The following is a 17,011-nucleotide window of genomic DNA, read 5'->3' as shown; positions in this document are numbered from 1 at the left end:
TTGGGGCTCCAGTAGAGATGGAAGTTTCTTAGTGAAGAATGCATATAAAGTACTAGTACAACATCAAGAGGATGATGAAAAGAAATCACCTTCTACATCTAAAACTCATAGTTGGGATGACTTGAGAAAGGAACATTGGCAAGAGATTTGGAAGTGCAAAACATGGCAAAAAATCAGAAATTTTCTATGAAGAGCTTGTAATGAATGTCTAGTAACAACATCGATCCAACTTACTTTCCAACAAGATCGGGGTAGATGCATTATATGGAGAATGCGGTTTGGAAGAGGAAACAACACCCCATGTACTACTACACTGTCCGTTTGCAAGGAGTGTATGGTTTGGGTCTTCCCTCTCTTGGAGAATCTCGGAAGATAAATGTAGAACTCTACAAGAATGGATCTCGATCTAAAAGATTGAATTGTAGAGGGATGCAATTATAAAGCCTTTGTTTTTGTAGTATGTGGTTTAGAAAGCTAGGAATGATCGAATCATTGGTGATAGGGTTGGACACGTAGTTGAAAGGCGTCTATTCCTATCTTTGGACATTCAAAAACAAGTCAATCCAACTTCAGACTTGGGGGTTGAATGTGAAGAAACAGTTCTGCTGACTTGGAAACCTCCTCCATTGGGTTTTGTGAAAGTCAATACCAATGCATCATGAGTTGAAATAACAAAGGAAGGTGTCCATTATTATTCAGATCCAAGAAATTCTCTTCATCGAGGACATTATAATTCGGTTGAAGAAGGAGAAATTATTGCTTTTAGAGCAGAATTATTGGAGGCGCTTGCAAGTGGTACGTTATGAGTCGATTCTTATTGAATCTGACTTTAAGCAGCTAATCAGGTATCTTGATGGTGAGATTCAACCCTCATTGGTAGTGGAGCTATTGATCTAAGATATATTCATTACTTAATTGATAACTTTATTCACTGTATCTTTGCCTATATCCTAAGAGGTCTAATGTAATAGCTGATCTCTTAGCCAGGAAGACCTTTTCTTTCCAGATTCTTCACTTTTGGTTGGTGGAACTTTGTTCCTCCACTCGATAAATCTATTATTTACAAAAAAGTACCATTTAGTTTGATTATTGATCTTTAATCTGATTATTAATTGTTCTTAGACTACCATTTTAACGTAACCTGTTCTTAGACTACCATCTTAAGGTAAACTTGTAAAACCGATGAAAGAAATGGAGCTAGGTGTTGTTGTACTGATTAAATAATTTATAATGAAAAGATGTTTCTTGTTATAGGATTAACCATGCAACAACCGCAAAATACAAGATCCATGAGTATCCCAAATTAAATGATTACATCGCATTCATTTAATAAGGGGATTTTGTAAATTAGTAAACTTTAAACCCCTTAAAATGTAAAAATAAAAAATAATATTTACGAGTAAACCCTGCCATTTGATCCTCAACCGTTCGATCATATTTTTATTACGTAGCGTGATTGACACCATTGGCAATAACGAGTAGCAGCTGCAAATAAAAATCTAATCTTATCTTGAGGAGTAACCGTGACTTCACTAGTTAATCACAATTTTTTTTCTTCTTTTGTTGTTGTTGATAGAAAGAGAAAAAGAAAAAAATTGTGACTTGTGGTCATGGTTTGACTCAATAATTACCAAATGCCTATCATCACCTAATAAAGTTGTAAGAAAGTTCTATGCACTAACAACCTCCTCGGCCCAAAATAAAATTAAAATTGGAAAGTTCATATGGCGATGGGTGTGTTTGCGAAAGCTAATGAAAGTATCTAAAAAACTCTCGCTTTACAAAGATTCCATTGCTGCAACCCTTCATGGTGGATCATTTAAAATTGGATTTGAAGCATTTCAACATGTGAATATTAAGAGTGAAAGGAAGTTTCTATCATACATTTATTTTATAATCAAAGCCACCTCTTTTCTAGAAGTACCATTACCTTAATCCATTACTAATCCCCATGGGTTCATCAAAGCCATCTTCTTTCTTTTGATGAAATAGAAATTATTTTAAAGAGTTTAAAAAATTAAATAAAAAATACTAACAATCTAGAAAACAAAATTTTTCAAAGACAAAGTTAAAGTTTGAAAAGAAATATTATAATAAGATTTATTTATTATTATTAACTATTTTGGATTTGAGGTTTTTCGGGGCCAACTTGTGTCTAACAGATTTATTTATTATTATTATTATTTTGGATTTGAGGTTTTTCGGGGCCAACTTGTGTATAACAGATTTATTTATTTATTTATTTGCTTTTGGATTTGAGGTTCATCTAGATTAGCTTGTGTGCTTCACGACTACATCCTATAATAAGATACTTAAAGCATCTCTAACATTGTCTGTATGGAGCCCTTTGTCACAACTTTACTAAAAATAGTCAATTTGACTTTAATAAAGCTATTAGTGGTCCATTATGATTTATGGGTATGATTGACTCGCTAATTGCAAAATGCCCATCTATCACCTAATAAAGTAATAGGATAATAAAGTAATAGGAAGATTCATATGGCGGCTGTCTAAGCCTGAATTTATGACATGCCATGATGTGTTTGTGAAAATGTCTGTGGAAGTATCTAGAAAGATTCGCTGCAACTCTGCTAAGTGATTCATTCAAAATTGGATCCCTTGTATTCATTCCAGCATGTGAACATTAGGAGTGAAAGGAAGCTTCAATCATATATTTATTTTGTAATTAAATCCATCTTGTTTCTGGAAGTGCCGTTACTTTAATCCATACCTAATTCGTCCCTGGTTCATTAAGCTTAGATCTTCTACACATATGGAAGTCTATCAAAAACAAATCAAACTATTTAAAGGCCTCTTTCCTATAAATTCACAAGACCACAACACAGAAGATCGATAAAAGGAAAGCATAGAGTTAAAGACTTTGTTTTCTTATCAAACCCACCATTTAATCCATCATGTTGCTTAGTTTGCCTTACCTTCTTGTTTTCATTCTTCCATTGTGTTTTGTTAAATCTTGCTTCACTTATAACCAAGAACGTATTTGTCACCTCAAAAAACTATCATCCTGTAATAGACTCCTCTGACCAAACCTAGGTCTTTCATCTGTGACTAGCTTCTTCAAAACGTGAGACTGGAACCATTATCCTTCAACGTTCTCTTGGCCGTCGTGAACTCATAACAACTAATCCCCTTAACGTCCAGCACATCCTTAAGTCCCAATTCTCCCTCTACCCAAAGGCAGTTTCTCTCACGAGAGCCTCTCTAGTTTTCTTGGTTCTGGCATCTTCAACATTGATGGTGAAAGCTGGAAGTTTCAGAGACAAATCTCAAGTCATGCATTCAACACCAAATCCCTCCGCAATTTCATTGACACAGTGGTGGAAGATGAGCTCTCTGACCGTCTTCTTCCTCTCTTCTACACTACTGCAGCTCAAAAATCCACTCTTGATCTACAAGACATCCTTCAAAGATTTACTTTTGATAACATATGCAAGATTGCTTTTGGTTTCGACCCTAAGTATCTTTCTCAATCATTCCCACAACCAGATACTGAGTTTGCAATTGCATTTGAAGAAGCTACACTGCTAAGCAGTGGACGACTTGGTTCAATCTTCAAATGGGTGTGAAAGCGAAAAAGGCACTGATATTGGTTCGGAGAAAAAATTGCGAATAGCAGCCTCAAAAGTTCGTGTTTGCAGCTAGTATTGTAAGAGAAAAGAAACGAGGTTGGAAGAGAAGTCTTCAATAGAGACAGAGGATCTTCTCTCAAGAATCTTGAATTCCCATTCAGAAGAAAATTTCGTGACAGACATGGTGATTAGCTTTATCTTAGCTGGTGCGATACTACATCCAGCTTGACTTTTTTTGGTTAATTTCCAAGAATCCTCATGTAGAAAATGAGATACTGAAGGAGATACTGAAGGAGAAACCAGAAGGGCTGATCATTTCAATGAGGTGAGGATATGGTTTACACGCAGCTGCTCTATGCAGACCAGGGCTTTACCCACCAGTGCCTTCTGACGGCACCCGACGATGTGTTGCCAGATGGGTCGGTGTGAAAAAGGAATGCAAGTGGTATATCATCCATATGCAATGGGAAGGATGGAGTCGTTGTGCAAGATTGGGCTGAGTTTCCCCAAGAGTGGTTGGAGAAGGAGGAGGTTACGGAAAGTTGAAGTTTGTTGAAGGGATTCATTCACATATCCAATCTTCCAAGCAGGGCCGGTTTTTAGGGAAGGAAATGCATTTTGCAGATAAGGGTGGCCGGTTGAAGCTACTGCTCCAGCACGAGTTTGAGGCGTTTACCTCACTTGACTACCAAAATGAAAGGAGGTTTTCCTGTGAAAATCGAGGAGAGGAGGCACTAGTGGAGATGTGTATGTCTTTTTTATTACTTGTTATGTGTGTTTTCCTTCTTGAAGCTATCTCCACTTGGAAAAACATCCCAATTACATTGGATGATGTTGGTTAAGATGGACAAAATCATTAATAAAATTCTTAGTCGTTTTTGATGTTTCAAATGTATGCCTAAGTATTCTTTTGGGTAGAGTGTTGGAAGTGATTTATAATGAAGTTTCTGTGTTTGTAATGAAACATTCAGATCTTTCTTTTACATCTTATTAAGAAAAAGTGTAAATATCACTTACCTCCCCTCTTAGTTGATCAAATGGCAGTTGGATCCCCTCTTAGTTGAATAATATTAATTACCTCCTCTCTTAGCTTTTAAAGTTATCAAACACCTCATTTTTTTTTTAAAATTCTGTTAAGTTCTATTTTTACCTTTAAATATTTTTAAACCCCAAATTACCCTCATTAGATGGTTCTCTCAAGAGGAGGCCAATGCAATCTTAAACATTAAGTTGGCATTGTTTCCTAATGAAGATGCACTAGTTTGGGGGATTTTTATCCACTCCGGTTCTGACACGGTCCAGTTCCTACTGTTGACCGTTAGATCATCTCTTTATTCCGATCGATTTCGTTATTTCAACTCTTGACCACTTCTTCTTTACCTTTCTCTCTCTTGTTTCGGGTGCTCGTCTCCCTCCTCACCTCATCCATTCAACCACCCCCATTTGCCCCCCCGTACCGTTATTGGGTGGAAGAGGTGTGATTGTACCACATCAGTGTTGATTTACCCTGGTTTCCAAGAGCAAGATCAGCAAATCTTAAATTGTTTTTTTCTTCTTTTCATAACAAAATAAAATCTATTGAAATTCAAAAGTAAAAGCGTAAGAGAGAAGCCAAACTAAAAACAAAACGAAACAAACACAAGCAGCAAGAGGCTAACCCCATTTTTAGAACAAAAACCCATAGGGCTACAGGGAAAAACCAGAGCCTAGTTCCCGGTGGGGAGAATAGTGAGAGAAAATTTTGTTCCAAATCTCTCTCAACCCCCGTTTCCGTTATGCCTTAGTCTTTATTTTCAAATTTTCAGACTCACAAAATAATGCACAACATCCCTCCCAACAAGTTGTTCCCACTCATGCATCAAAAGGAACCCTGTAGGTTGGTGCCAATCAACCCCAAAACATGCCCCTTCAAACCACATAAATCCAAGCACTTAACGAATCTTTTTCCATCTTTTTCTTGCCAAAGGCTCCATGTCTCCTCCTAGACGAGCCAGTGCTCAAAATCAAGGTGTCCAAGGGGCCCTCAGGGGGAGGGACCCGCCCACAAAGAGAAAAGTGAAAGGGTTGGTTGAATAGTAACCACACGATAACCCCTCACACCCTGTCCCCATAAAACCAGTGCCGGGGTTCTAGTGAAGAATGCATATAAAGTAATGTACAACACAAGAGGATGATGAAAAGAAATCACCTTCGCATCTAAAACTCAGTGATGCTGAGGAAGGAACATGGCGAGATTTGAGTCAAACAGCATTAGATTTTCTAGGAGAACTTGTAATGAATGTCTAGCAACAACATCATCCAACTTACTTTCCAAGAAGATCTATGCTTATGTGAGATCTTTGGAAAAGGAAACACACTCCAGTACTACTACCCCTCCTGTTGGTTTCTCCCTCTTTGGGACCGATAAATGTGAACCACAGAATGGATCTCATCGAAGAATTCAGCAAATTGGGTAAGAGGGATGCAACCTTTGTTCCTTTGTGTGGTTATAAGCTGATATCCGGGTGGGTTGGACCCCGTGTTGGCCTCCACAGTTTCTCAAAACGTCATCCAACCCTGGTTGAATGCTCCCGCCTCCTCCATGGGTTTGGAGTCAATCCAGCCGGTTGAAAGAACGGGTCCTTTTTTCACCAGCTCCCACGTCTTTATAATCTGATTACTTTTAGCGATATCCCGGTTTCCTTTTGTCGCCTTCTTCTGTGGTGAGATTCAACCCCATTGTGTAGGCCATTGACTAAGATATTCATTACTTAGTCTCATCACTATACTCCATACCCTGGGGTCTAAGTTGCCTCCTTGCTGGAAGCCCTTTCGCCCCGTGGCCCTTCCTTTGTGGTTGGGGCTGTTCCTCCCCCCCCGTCTGTTTCCCACGTAACTTGTTGATTATTGACTTAACCTTTTGCTTAGACTACCATTTTGAGGTAAACTTGTAAAACCGATGAAAGAAATGGAGCTAGGCGCTGTTGTATTGATTAACTAATTTATAATGAAAAGATGTTTCTTGTATAGGGATTAACCATGCAACAACCGCAAAATACAAGATCCATGAGTATCCCAAATTAAATGATTACATCGCAAGGGGGATTTTGTAAATTAGTAAACTTAAAATCCCTTAAAATGTAAAAATAAAAAATAATATTTACAAGTAAACCCTACCATTTGATCCTCAACCGTTCAATCATATTTTTATTACATAGCGCGATTGACACCATTGGTAGTAACGAGTAGCAGCTACCAATAAAAATCTAATCTTATCTTGAGGATTAACCGTGACTTTACTAGTTAGTCACAATTTTTTTTTTTCTCTTTTGTTGTTGTTTTTTTTTTTTGGTAGACTTTTGTTGTTGTTGATAGAAAAAGAAAAGGAAAAAAATTGTGACTTATGGGCATGGTTTGACTCAATAATTACAAAATGCCTATCATCACCTAATAAAGTTGTAAGAAAGTTCGTATGCACTAACAACCTCCTCGGGCCCCCAAAAATTAAAAAAATGGAAAGTTCATAGGCGGCGGTGCTGTGTTTCCGAAAAGCTAATGAAAGTATCTAGAAAACTCTCGCTTTACAAAGATTCCATTGCTGCAACCCTTCAAGGTTGATCATTTAAAATTGGATTTGAAGCATTTCAACATGTGAATATTAAGAGTGAAAGGAAGTTTCTATCATACATTTATTTTATAATCAAAGCCATCTTTTTTCTAGAAGTACCATTACCTTAATCCATTACTATTTCCCATGGATTCATCAAAGCCATCTTCTTAAAATACTAACAATCTAGAAAAACAAATTTTTTCAAAGACAAAGTTAAAGTTTGAAAAAAATCTATTATAATAAAATTTATTTATTATTATTATTATTTTAAATTTGAGGTTTATCCGGGCCAACTTGTGTATAACAAATTTATTTATTTATTTGTTTTTGGATTTGAGATTCATCTAGATCAGCTTGCGTGCTTCAAGACTACATCGATACTTGGAGCATCTCTATCATTGTCTCGTCATGAGAAGCAACCTTAATTGGTCACAACTTTACTAAAAAATAGTCAATTTGACTTTAATAAAGCTATTAGTGGTGCATTTGATTTATGGGTATGATTTGACTCACTAATTGCAAATGCTCATCTATCACCTAATAAAGTAATAGGAAGATTCATATGGCGGCTGTGCTGGAAGCCTGAATCTTAATGACGATGGCCATGATGTGTTTGTGAAAATGTCTGTGGAAGTATCTAGAAAGATTCGCTGCAACTCTGCTAAGTGATTCATTCAAAATTGGATCCCTTTTTTCATTCCAGCATGTGAACATTAGGAGTGAAAGGAAGCTTCAATCATATATTTATTTTGTAATTAAATCCATCTTGTTTCTGGAAGTGCCGTTACTTTAATCCATACCTAATTCATCCCGTGGGTTCATGTACGAGCTTAGATCTTCTACACAATATGCAGAAGTCTATCAAAAACAAATCAAACTATTTAAAGGGCCTGCTAATTTCCTATATATAAATTCACAAGACCACAACACAGAAGTTCAGATAAAGAGGAAAGCATAGAGTTTAAGACTTTGTTTTCTTATCAAACCCACCATTGAATCCATCATGTTGCTCCCTGAGGTTTTGCCTTACCTTCTTGTTTTCATTCTTCCATTGTTCTTCTTGTTCAAATCTTGCTTCACTTATGCAACCAAGAACGTATCTTCGTCACCTGCAACAAAGCCACCCGTATCATGCCATGTAATAGACTCCGCTCTGACCAAACCTGCCAACAAAGGTCGTTTACATCAATGGGTGACTGAGCTTCTTCAAAACAGTGAGACTGGAACCATTATCCTTCAACGTTCTCTTGGCCGTCGTGAACTCATAACAACTAATCCCCTTAACGTCCAGCACATCCTTAAGTCCCAATTCTCCCTCTACCCAAAAGGCAGTTTCTCTCAAGAGAGCCTCTCTAGTTTTCTTGGTTCTGGCATCTTCAACATTGATGGTGAAAGCTGGAAGTTTCAGAGACAAATCTCAAGTCATGCATTCAACACCAAATCCCTCCGCAATTTCATTGACACAGTGGTGGAAGATGAGCTCTCTGACCGTCTTCTTCCTCTCCTCTACACTACTGCAGCTCAAAAATCCACTCTTGATCTACAAGACATCCTTCAAAGATTTACTTTTGATAACATATGCAAGATTGCTTTTGGTTTCGACCCTAAGTATCTTTCTCAATCATTCCCACAACCAGATACTGAGTTTGCAATTGCATTTGAAGAAGCTACACTACTAAGCAGTGGACGACTTGGTTCAATCTTCAAATGGGTGTGGAAAGCGAAAAAGGCACTTGATATTGGTTCAGAGAAAAAACTGCGAATAGCAGCCTCAAAAGTTCGTGAATTTGCAGCTAGTATTGTAAGAGAAAAGAAACGAGAGTTGGAAGAGAAGTCTTCAATAGAGACAGAGGATCTTCTCTCAAGAATCTTGAATTCCGGGCATTCAGAAGAAAATTTCGTGACAGACATGGTGATTAGCTTTATCTTAGCTGGTCGTGATACTACATCGGCAGCATTGACATGGTTTTTTTGGTTAATTTCCAAGAATCCTCATGTAGAAAATGAGATATTGAAGGAGATACTGAAGGAGAAACCAGAAGGGCTTGATCATTTCAATGAGGTGAAGGATATGGTTTACACGCATGCTGCTCTATGCGAGACCATGAGGCTTTACCCACCAGTGCCTTCTGACGGCAAGCAAGCAATGAGCGACGATGTGTTGCCAGATGGGTCCGTAGTGAAGAAAGGAATGCAAGTGGTATATCATCCATATGCAATGGGAAGGATGGAGTCGCTGTGGGGCAAAGATTGGGCTGAGTTTCGCCCAGAGAGGTGGTTGGAGAAGGAGGAGGTTACAGGAAAGTTGAAGTTTGTTGGAAGGGATTCATTCACATATCCAATCTTCCAAGCAGGGCCAAGGGTTTGTTTAGGGAAGGAAATGGCATTTTTGCAGATGAAGAGGGTGGTGGCCGGAGTTGTGAAGCAATATCGGGTGCTGCCTGCAGAGAATGGTTTTGAGGCAGTTTACTTTGCTCACTTGACTACCAAAATGAAAGGAGGTTTTCCTGTGAAAATCGAGTTGAGGAGGCAGTAGTGGAGATGTGTATGTCTTTCTTATTAGTGTTTTCTTTCTTGAAGTCACCTCCACCTGAAAAACATCTCAATGACATTGAATGGTGTTGTTCAAGATGGACATGTCAGTCAATAAAATTTTTAGTTAGCCACTTTTTGGGTTTCAATTTTATACCTATGTATTATCTTTGGTGTAATAGGTGATCATTTATAGTAAAGTCAGTATGTTTGTAATAAAACATATATGATGTTTTCTGTTACATCTTCTTTACAATATACTTTCAGTAGCAAAACTAATTTTTTAATTTATTTATGAATATGGTTCTCCATTTAGGCTAACATGACATTTTGTTTTCTTCTTTTCGATCCTAATCAACATTTTGAACTTGTGCTTTATAACTTTATATCACTCTAACCTTAATCAATTCTTATCTACTATAGTTTTTTTGGTTGGTATCTTCTATTTTGGACTCACTATGATTGGTTGTGTTATCCTTCATCATATCATAATCATATTTATTTTTTCACTTTTTGCTTCTTTTTGACAGTCTTGTATTTTTTTCACATTGTTTTATCTTTTCTATCTGCATTGGCTTGTACTACTTCCTTTTATCTGCGTAGTTCTAGAGAATATGTTGTGACTTTTTGTCAAAAGAATAAGTTTGTTTGTTATAAAACGTTTTAATTATTTTGTATTTGCATTTTTATATTTTTCTATCAATTTTACTTTAGTAAAATAGATTTTTTCTATTATGTCATAATTATTACATCATTCGACCTAATTTTTATTTTTTTTTTTTGTACAAAGGCGCTTTTTATATATGGGGATATGGATATTACATATGCCGAGGAGTTGAACCCATGACCTCTCCACTGAGAAGCAGGTTCTAACCATCCTACTACATATTAAAAGTCATTCCATTCATGATGCAAAATGATGGGAAGTGATTATAAAAGAAACATCAAATAAAACGAAGAAGACACTCGAACAAAAGCCCGGAAACCCTATTTTCTCCGCTTTGAGACCGATCGCCGCCACCGTGCCTTGAGGTGTCTCTCCACCTCTTCTACTTCTTCTTCCTCACCCTCTCTTCTTTTCTGGTTTTTTCTTTTGCTTTCTTTCTTTCTCCACCTTTATTCTCTCTTCCCGGTTTCCATCTCCTCCGTCTCCTGTTTCTCAGTCTTTGTTTCTCCTATTCCTTCCTCCTCACCTTCTCATCTTCTCTATTTCTCGGTTTTGTTTTCTTCTTTTCTGGTTTTAATCCATTGCCCCCTTCTCATCTGCCTTCTCATCTTCACCGGTTTTTTGTTTTCGTTTTCTTCTTGCCCCCTTTCTATTTCTCTTTGTTTCTCTCTGTTCTCTGTTTTTCTTTACTGGTGAAAGCTTCCGGTTATCGGAAAGGAGAAAAAAAAAAAGGCAAATGTGAGTTTTGGTCGTTCATCCTGCAGTTCTAAAGGTTTTAGGCTGGAGTTGGAAGTGCCTCCCGTGGATTTGGAAGATTTGTTGCTGCAAGTGTCTCTTGGTACTGCTCTTTCCGCCCTTGTGGCATGTCATATTTTCGCCCTTGTGGGCGTGTCGCCCAATGGGGTGTCGCCCAATGGGGCGTTTGTGTTGGTGAATATGATTGTCGTATCACTTGTGCCTAACTGTGGTTGTTACAACTCTTTTTCTAAGGATTTATTGGGCATGACCCATTCCTTAGTCTAGATGACCTTGTCTATTGCATGTACGACATTTGGTCAATTTCCTCTCTATGGTTCGGATCGAACCTTGTGTTTTCATGCATCTATCTATTGTATTTCTTGTTTTTATTTGATGTGTCTTTCCTTGGAGTTCATGAATGAAAATATGATTCTCACTTTGACCAAAAAAAAAAAAAAAAAAAAAAAAAAAATTAACTTGCAAAGGAAATTTAGAATGGAATTACCATAAGAGTAGTGGCTTGTGGTCCAAGTTCACTTTCAATTTCAAAACCCTTTATTTCTCAGATTCATCTCCTCACAAAGCCGCATAGATCATATTCAAAACAATTTTGTAGTGTCTTACCTCATTAGCTCGTGTGGGTTCTTACCCACAGCGGCGATCTTTGCATCCAAGAAAATAAGGTTTGAATCGGCAGCATGACTGGACACGATTCTCACCCTCCTTAGATATATGTCCTGGTCAAGAAATTTTAAAGCCCAACTGCGGATTACTTCACTAGGGCATTTGATTTCTTTGAACAGAGGTAAGGACAGTAAGGTGTAAGAGTCCCGGAGAGTTGCGAAAGGAGTCCGTCGATTTTGTAAATTTTTTTTTTTGGAGAAAGATAGCTTTATATTAAAAATTTAAAAAATAAAGGGTTTACAGACGATAGAATTTTTTCTCATTAGCATCATTCCTAATAAGACAGGAAAGAGCTTCAGGGAGATAAAGGGGGTGAAGGTGGAATTATTGGGTGGATTGCGAGAATCCAGCCAGGAAGTCCGCACAAGAGTTCACTTCACGCACAATATATTCAAAAGAACATGCAACGAAATCCCCGGTCAGCTCATGAATTTGTTGCACAAGATCTACTACATACCATGGAACCCGATAAATCTTCTGTATCATCTTAATAGCTAACTCAGAATCGGATCGTATTTGGACTTTGTTGTGCCCCAAATTGCGAGCTTTCAGTAGGCCAATAGCAATTGCTTTAAGCTCAGCATGAAGGATGTTAAAGATTTTGTAAATTTCTAAAGCAGAAAACGTTTGAAAGTAAACAAAAATAATTATAATTACATTTATACCCTTCAGTTTTAATCACAATCGTTGGATTTTCTTTGTAAAACCTGGTGAAATCTTGGCCATTCACGACTGTCGCAAATAAAAATCCCATAAATGCTTCGTAAGTGATATTTACCAAACCTTTAGTTTTTTCTTTGGTTGAAGAATTCCTTTTCTGACAATTTTCGAGTTTCTAAAACCCTAGCAGGGAACATTTAAAGCCTTAAACCCCCTAAAACCCTAAAAGGAAGAGAGACCATTTGGCATTTGTTGTTGGAGGAGGAGCTAGATACTGAAAGCGAAGCTCATTTCTGTGGTTAATCAATCAGATGGTGTTCTCTACTATCATCAGGAGAGCTGCTTCATCAGCTGCGCCTCTTGCAGTTCGTGCCCTTGTCGGTAGTACTCAGAGAACACATGCTAGCCTATTCACTTCCTTGAAGAACAGTGCTGTCTCCCAGGAGCTCTGTCGGAGGACATTTCTTCCGACATTCTGTAATTTCTCTTCGGTAGCTAAAAAGGCCAGTTTCGATGAGAGTCTACTTCGAACAATCGAATCGGAGATTAAATGTGCCATAGAATCCGACGATCACGATCGGGTTAGCAATTACTCTTTATGGCTTTTCCTTCTTCTCGATTGGTCTTCGTTTAATTTCATTTCATTTCATTTGGGTTGTTAATTCTTGATCGACATTCGTTTGCTTCTTGTGTCTTCAAGTCTACTATATCGCGATTTCCCATTTTGCACCATTGTGAAGTTCCCTATTGTTGGTTTTTTTTTGAAATATATGCGGATCCAGGCCAAATTTCTTTTAGGTTATGAAGTCAGATTGACATAGGCACAAATAGAAGAGAGAGCCGAATTAAATGGTGGAGTTTCTACATCTTAGGTTGTTATCTAGTCGTCAATTTCGCTCAAAGCCCCGAGTTGGATCCTGATAGTTGTACAATGCTTTAGTAATGCACTTGAATTTTCACTTTAGAATATCACTGTAATAGCTTGATTAGTCATTGCGTCAAGAAAGAAATTGTATTTTAGGCTGGGAACGGATTAATATACCACCACAAACTTATTCCAAGTCTATCTCATTTCATTTCATGGAATTTATTTTAGGCTGCAGAGTAATAGTCAGCCTACTCCAACCAAATTTACGCTACATGAAATTAGTTTGCAGTATCAGTCATCACTCTTTTTCCATGTTTTTCACATTCTGTAATGGCTGAACCACAGGGTACCGTATTTTGACACCCCTTTGCCCGTGAAAGTTAAGAATCCTAGAATGGATTGGCTTCTTTTTTTATTTTGTGTTGACAAATATTTTAGGGCCTCAGCATTTCCATTGTCTGTGTTTTGTGTGCCTCAATTCCAAGCCAACCACCCATGGTGATGCCATGCAGAATATGTCATTGGATTGAATAAGGAGGTCAACCATCATATGTCATATGTCATATGTCATGTAGCTGTTGTCCTACTCTGAACTCGTTATCTAAGGGAAGGACTCTTTTCCTTTGCACAGCCTTAACCTGTACTTGTGGTTATATCGTGAGCGAACCAGGTGAAGTATGAGGGAATTATGTGATCTCTTTATGGACTGTTATTCATATTTAGGTAGCAGCCTCAAGACAAGAAAGGTGATGTAATTTCCTATTGTATTTTTCACGTCATATCAGAGTATTTTGCTCTTGTAAATTCATCTATTCTGGTTCTACCAGAACACAAACCCAGCTATTTTGGTGATTTATCGCATTGAATACAAGAATCTCTTTCTTAATATGGTTCTTATTGGCATGAGAAATAAGATGTGAATTAAATTGCAAAGACAAAAGGATGCTTTGATGTGTTTCAGCTGTTAGCCTACGTGTGAAAACAATGAAGAAAACTATTTTTACTAACGTAAAGGGCCTATACACCCGAATGAATAGTCCCTGTCTTTTCTTATCCCTCTCTACGCTTTCTCCTGCTATTTATATAGAGGTGCTGGATGCCAAAAGTAGTATGGTCATATGTGGGTCTCACTTGTGTGTTGATTACTCTCACCATTTTTGTACTTGCTACATGGGTGGCGCTGTTTAGCACACAATTTGATATTGAGTGTCATGGTCCTCTTTTATTTGCAGTTGAAAACTCCTTAGTGGAGACATGATGCATTATGTATAAAAAGATGTAGCCTATACAGCGTGTTTTGTTTGATTGTGGTGCTATATTTAATATTGCGAGTAAACCAGGTGAATACTAGCGTGCTTTAGTGCTTTCACTTTCTGGTTGTATTTATTTTTCCTATACTCTCATGTTGTCATCAGTCCTATGTGCCTTCATAAATTTCTGGCTGTTGGTTAAATATGCATATGAGATATATCAGTTTTGAGTATAGTCTGCTTTCTAGGAGTGGAGATTCAGGACATTGCAAGACAATTGGGGCATTAGTGTTATTCCTGGTCAGCATCATACTCACTGTTAGATCAATGTTGGCATACTGAGATTGCTCAGCAACCTTTTATGCATAACCGTGAAGTATTCTTGTTAGTTTTACTTGGAAGAAAGGCTTTTTGTAAAATTGGTCTTCCTCCTTCCCTACAGGTTGAAGAGAAGCCAGACGGGTTCCCTTTTGAAATCCAAGACAACCCAGGCCAGCGAACCATATCGCTGAAGAGAGAATACCAGGGTGAAATCATCAAAGTTGAAGTTCACATGCCTGATCTTGTTACTGGCGATGTTGGCAATGAGAATGACAATGACAATGATGAGAGTGACATGAGTAACCAATCAAGCATCCCATTGGAAATAAGTGTTTCCAAAGGAAATAATCTCTGTTTGGAGTTTGGGTGCGTTGCTTTCCCGGATGAGATTACAATCGACAGCTTGTCTGTTAAGGATCCAGAAGCTTCTGAAGATCAGCTTGCTTATGAGGGACCAGATTTCGTGTAAGTTTTATGCTGAATTATTTTTAAAAGTAGCATTCGGTTGATTACGGCTGGTTATATATCTCCACAATTATTCATTTTAAGTTTTTATTCCTCCTTGTACCTAGGGATTTGGATGAGAACCTGCAAAAGGCATTCCACAAGTATTTGGAGATCAGAGGGATCAAACCTAGCACTACCAACTTCTTGCATGAGTATATGATCAACAAGGATAGCAGAGAGTATTTGATGTGGTTAAAGAACTTAAAGAAGTTCATTGAGAAGTAAAGCTCTATGAAGTTTTGAGTTACAGTGCGGAATTGAACTGTTGGACGCTTTTAATTTTGTACAATCAAGTTGAGTTAACAGCGCTATCACTTTAAGCTGTTTGAACTTTCATGATCAGAATCACTATTCCAGCCCTTTACGGCTTTACTCATAAGTTCTACTCATTGCACAAGCTTTGGTTTGCGGGATTGTAACCCAAATTAATTTGGGAGCGAGTTGTTTTTTCCCAAAAATTGTAACTTGAATCTCTAGCACATTGCTTACTTGCCTCATTTTGACGAATTGAAAGAATAGGGACAAAATTTTAATTTACAGTGGAATTACTCAAATCAGTTTGATCGCTATTGATTTAAAAGTCTTTCCATATTTTAAATCTAAAAGGCAAATAATTAATTTTTTCTTTTTTTCCTGGGTAAAAGACTCGTTAATTTCTGATGCCACCCTGATATGGAAGGCATAAGATGACTGATGAATAAGGTTTAAAGTATCGGTATCGAGTAAATTTTATATCTGAACTTTTCATTTAAAGGAGCTGAAGGAGGGGGAGAGAGAGGAAATGGAAATTTCCGTTTTCCCATAAACTAACTCTCGATGATGCCAGAAAAAAGTTGGATGCTTTAAGTGTGGAATGTAGGTCTCCCGCCCACGCTGAACGGTCCCCAACAATGCGCCGTTTGAGGTGAAGAGACTCAGCTTTTGCAGTCTCTCTGCCTCCGTTTCTCTCTCTTCTCCTCCTCTCCTCCTCTTCCCACCTTCTTCCCTTCCCTCTCCTCGAAGATGAACTTCATATCGGATTTTCTTTTTTTGTCTTCTCCTCTTGTTTTATCGTCTCCTTCTCTGGTTTGAAAACCAGATCTGTTTCCAAACTCTCCTCTCTTGTCTCTCCCGTCTCCGTCTCTCTCGTCTCCATCTTTCCTATCTCCGGCTTCTGCTCCTCACCCATCTCCATCTCTGTCTTCATCATTCCTGCCTTCGTTCTCCGTCTCTCCCTATTTTGGTTCCATTTGTTTGCTCCCACTTCTCTTTTCTCTTTCTTTTTTTTTTTCTTCAAAAAAAAAAATTCTGGTTGCAAGAAGATTTGGTGCATACCTCAGAACAATCTAGATCTGGAGTCCAAGTTCTTATGCGGCAGGCTTTACAGGTACACCTCTACGACAATGATGGATGGCAGGCCAGACCTTCTCCGCAATATTGCTGCTCCCTACGCGACAACCACGGTTCCACCCTTATGTGTTTTTGTTTCCACCCTTATGTGTTTTTGTGTCCGCCCTTGTGGCGCGTTTTGAGTCTGCCTTTTATGGTGTGTTTTGTGTCCACCCTTGTGTGTAAATTCTCGCATTTGTGGTGTGTTCCCCCTTATGTGGGTGTTGGTACTTAATT

The 17,011-nt window shown here is 38.0% G+C and overlaps 1 protein-coding gene and 2 pseudogenes across 1 annotated transcript; all 3 read left to right on the top strand.

The window, feature by feature from the left end:
• Positions 1–1,730: 1,730 nt before the first annotated feature.
• LOC149027852 (cytochrome P450 94A1 pseudogene) lies at positions 1,731–4,627 on the top strand (annotated as a pseudogene).
• A 3,464-nt stretch (positions 4,628–8,091) lies between these two features.
• LOC149027851 (cytochrome P450 94A1 pseudogene) lies at positions 8,092–9,849 on the top strand (annotated as a pseudogene).
• Positions 9,850–12,594: 2,745 nt separating this feature from the next.
• LOC149027850 (uncharacterized protein At2g39795, mitochondrial-like) lies at positions 12,595–15,968 on the top strand. Its single transcript, XM_089166480.1, has 3 exons — positions 12,595–13,041; positions 15,021–15,364; positions 15,472–15,968. Exons 1-3 carry the CDS (start codon positions 12,772–12,774, stop codon positions 15,629–15,631), a joined length of 774 nt encoding a protein of 257 aa, XP_089022606.1. The 5' UTR covers positions 12,595–12,771; the 3' UTR covers positions 15,632–15,968.
• Positions 15,969–17,011: the final 1,043 nt, after the last annotated feature.

This window comes from Hakea prostrata, chromosome 1 (genome assembly GCF_041222555.1).
Source record: "Hakea prostrata isolate BN-2017 chromosome 1, UWA_Hpros_2, whole genome shotgun sequence".
Taxonomy (NCBI): Eukaryota; Viridiplantae; Streptophyta; class Magnoliopsida; order Proteales; family Proteaceae; genus Hakea; species Hakea prostrata.
This window is presented reverse-complemented; position numbering and strand designations above follow the sequence as displayed.

Excerpts from the sequence above, each read along its gene's own strand:
- LOC149027850 (XM_089166480.1), top strand. The coding sequence starts at position 12,772 with ATGGTGTTCTCTACTATCATCAGGAGAGCTGCTTCATCAGCTGCGCCT. Across the intron at positions 13,042-15,020 it reads AATCCGACGATCACGATCGG|GTTGAAGAGAAGCCAGACGG; the intron begins GTTAGCAATTAC and ends CCTTCCCTACAG. Across the intron at positions 15,365-15,471 it reads TATGAGGGACCAGATTTCGT|GGATTTGGATGAGAACCTGC; the intron begins GTAAGTTTTATG and ends CCTTGTACCTAG.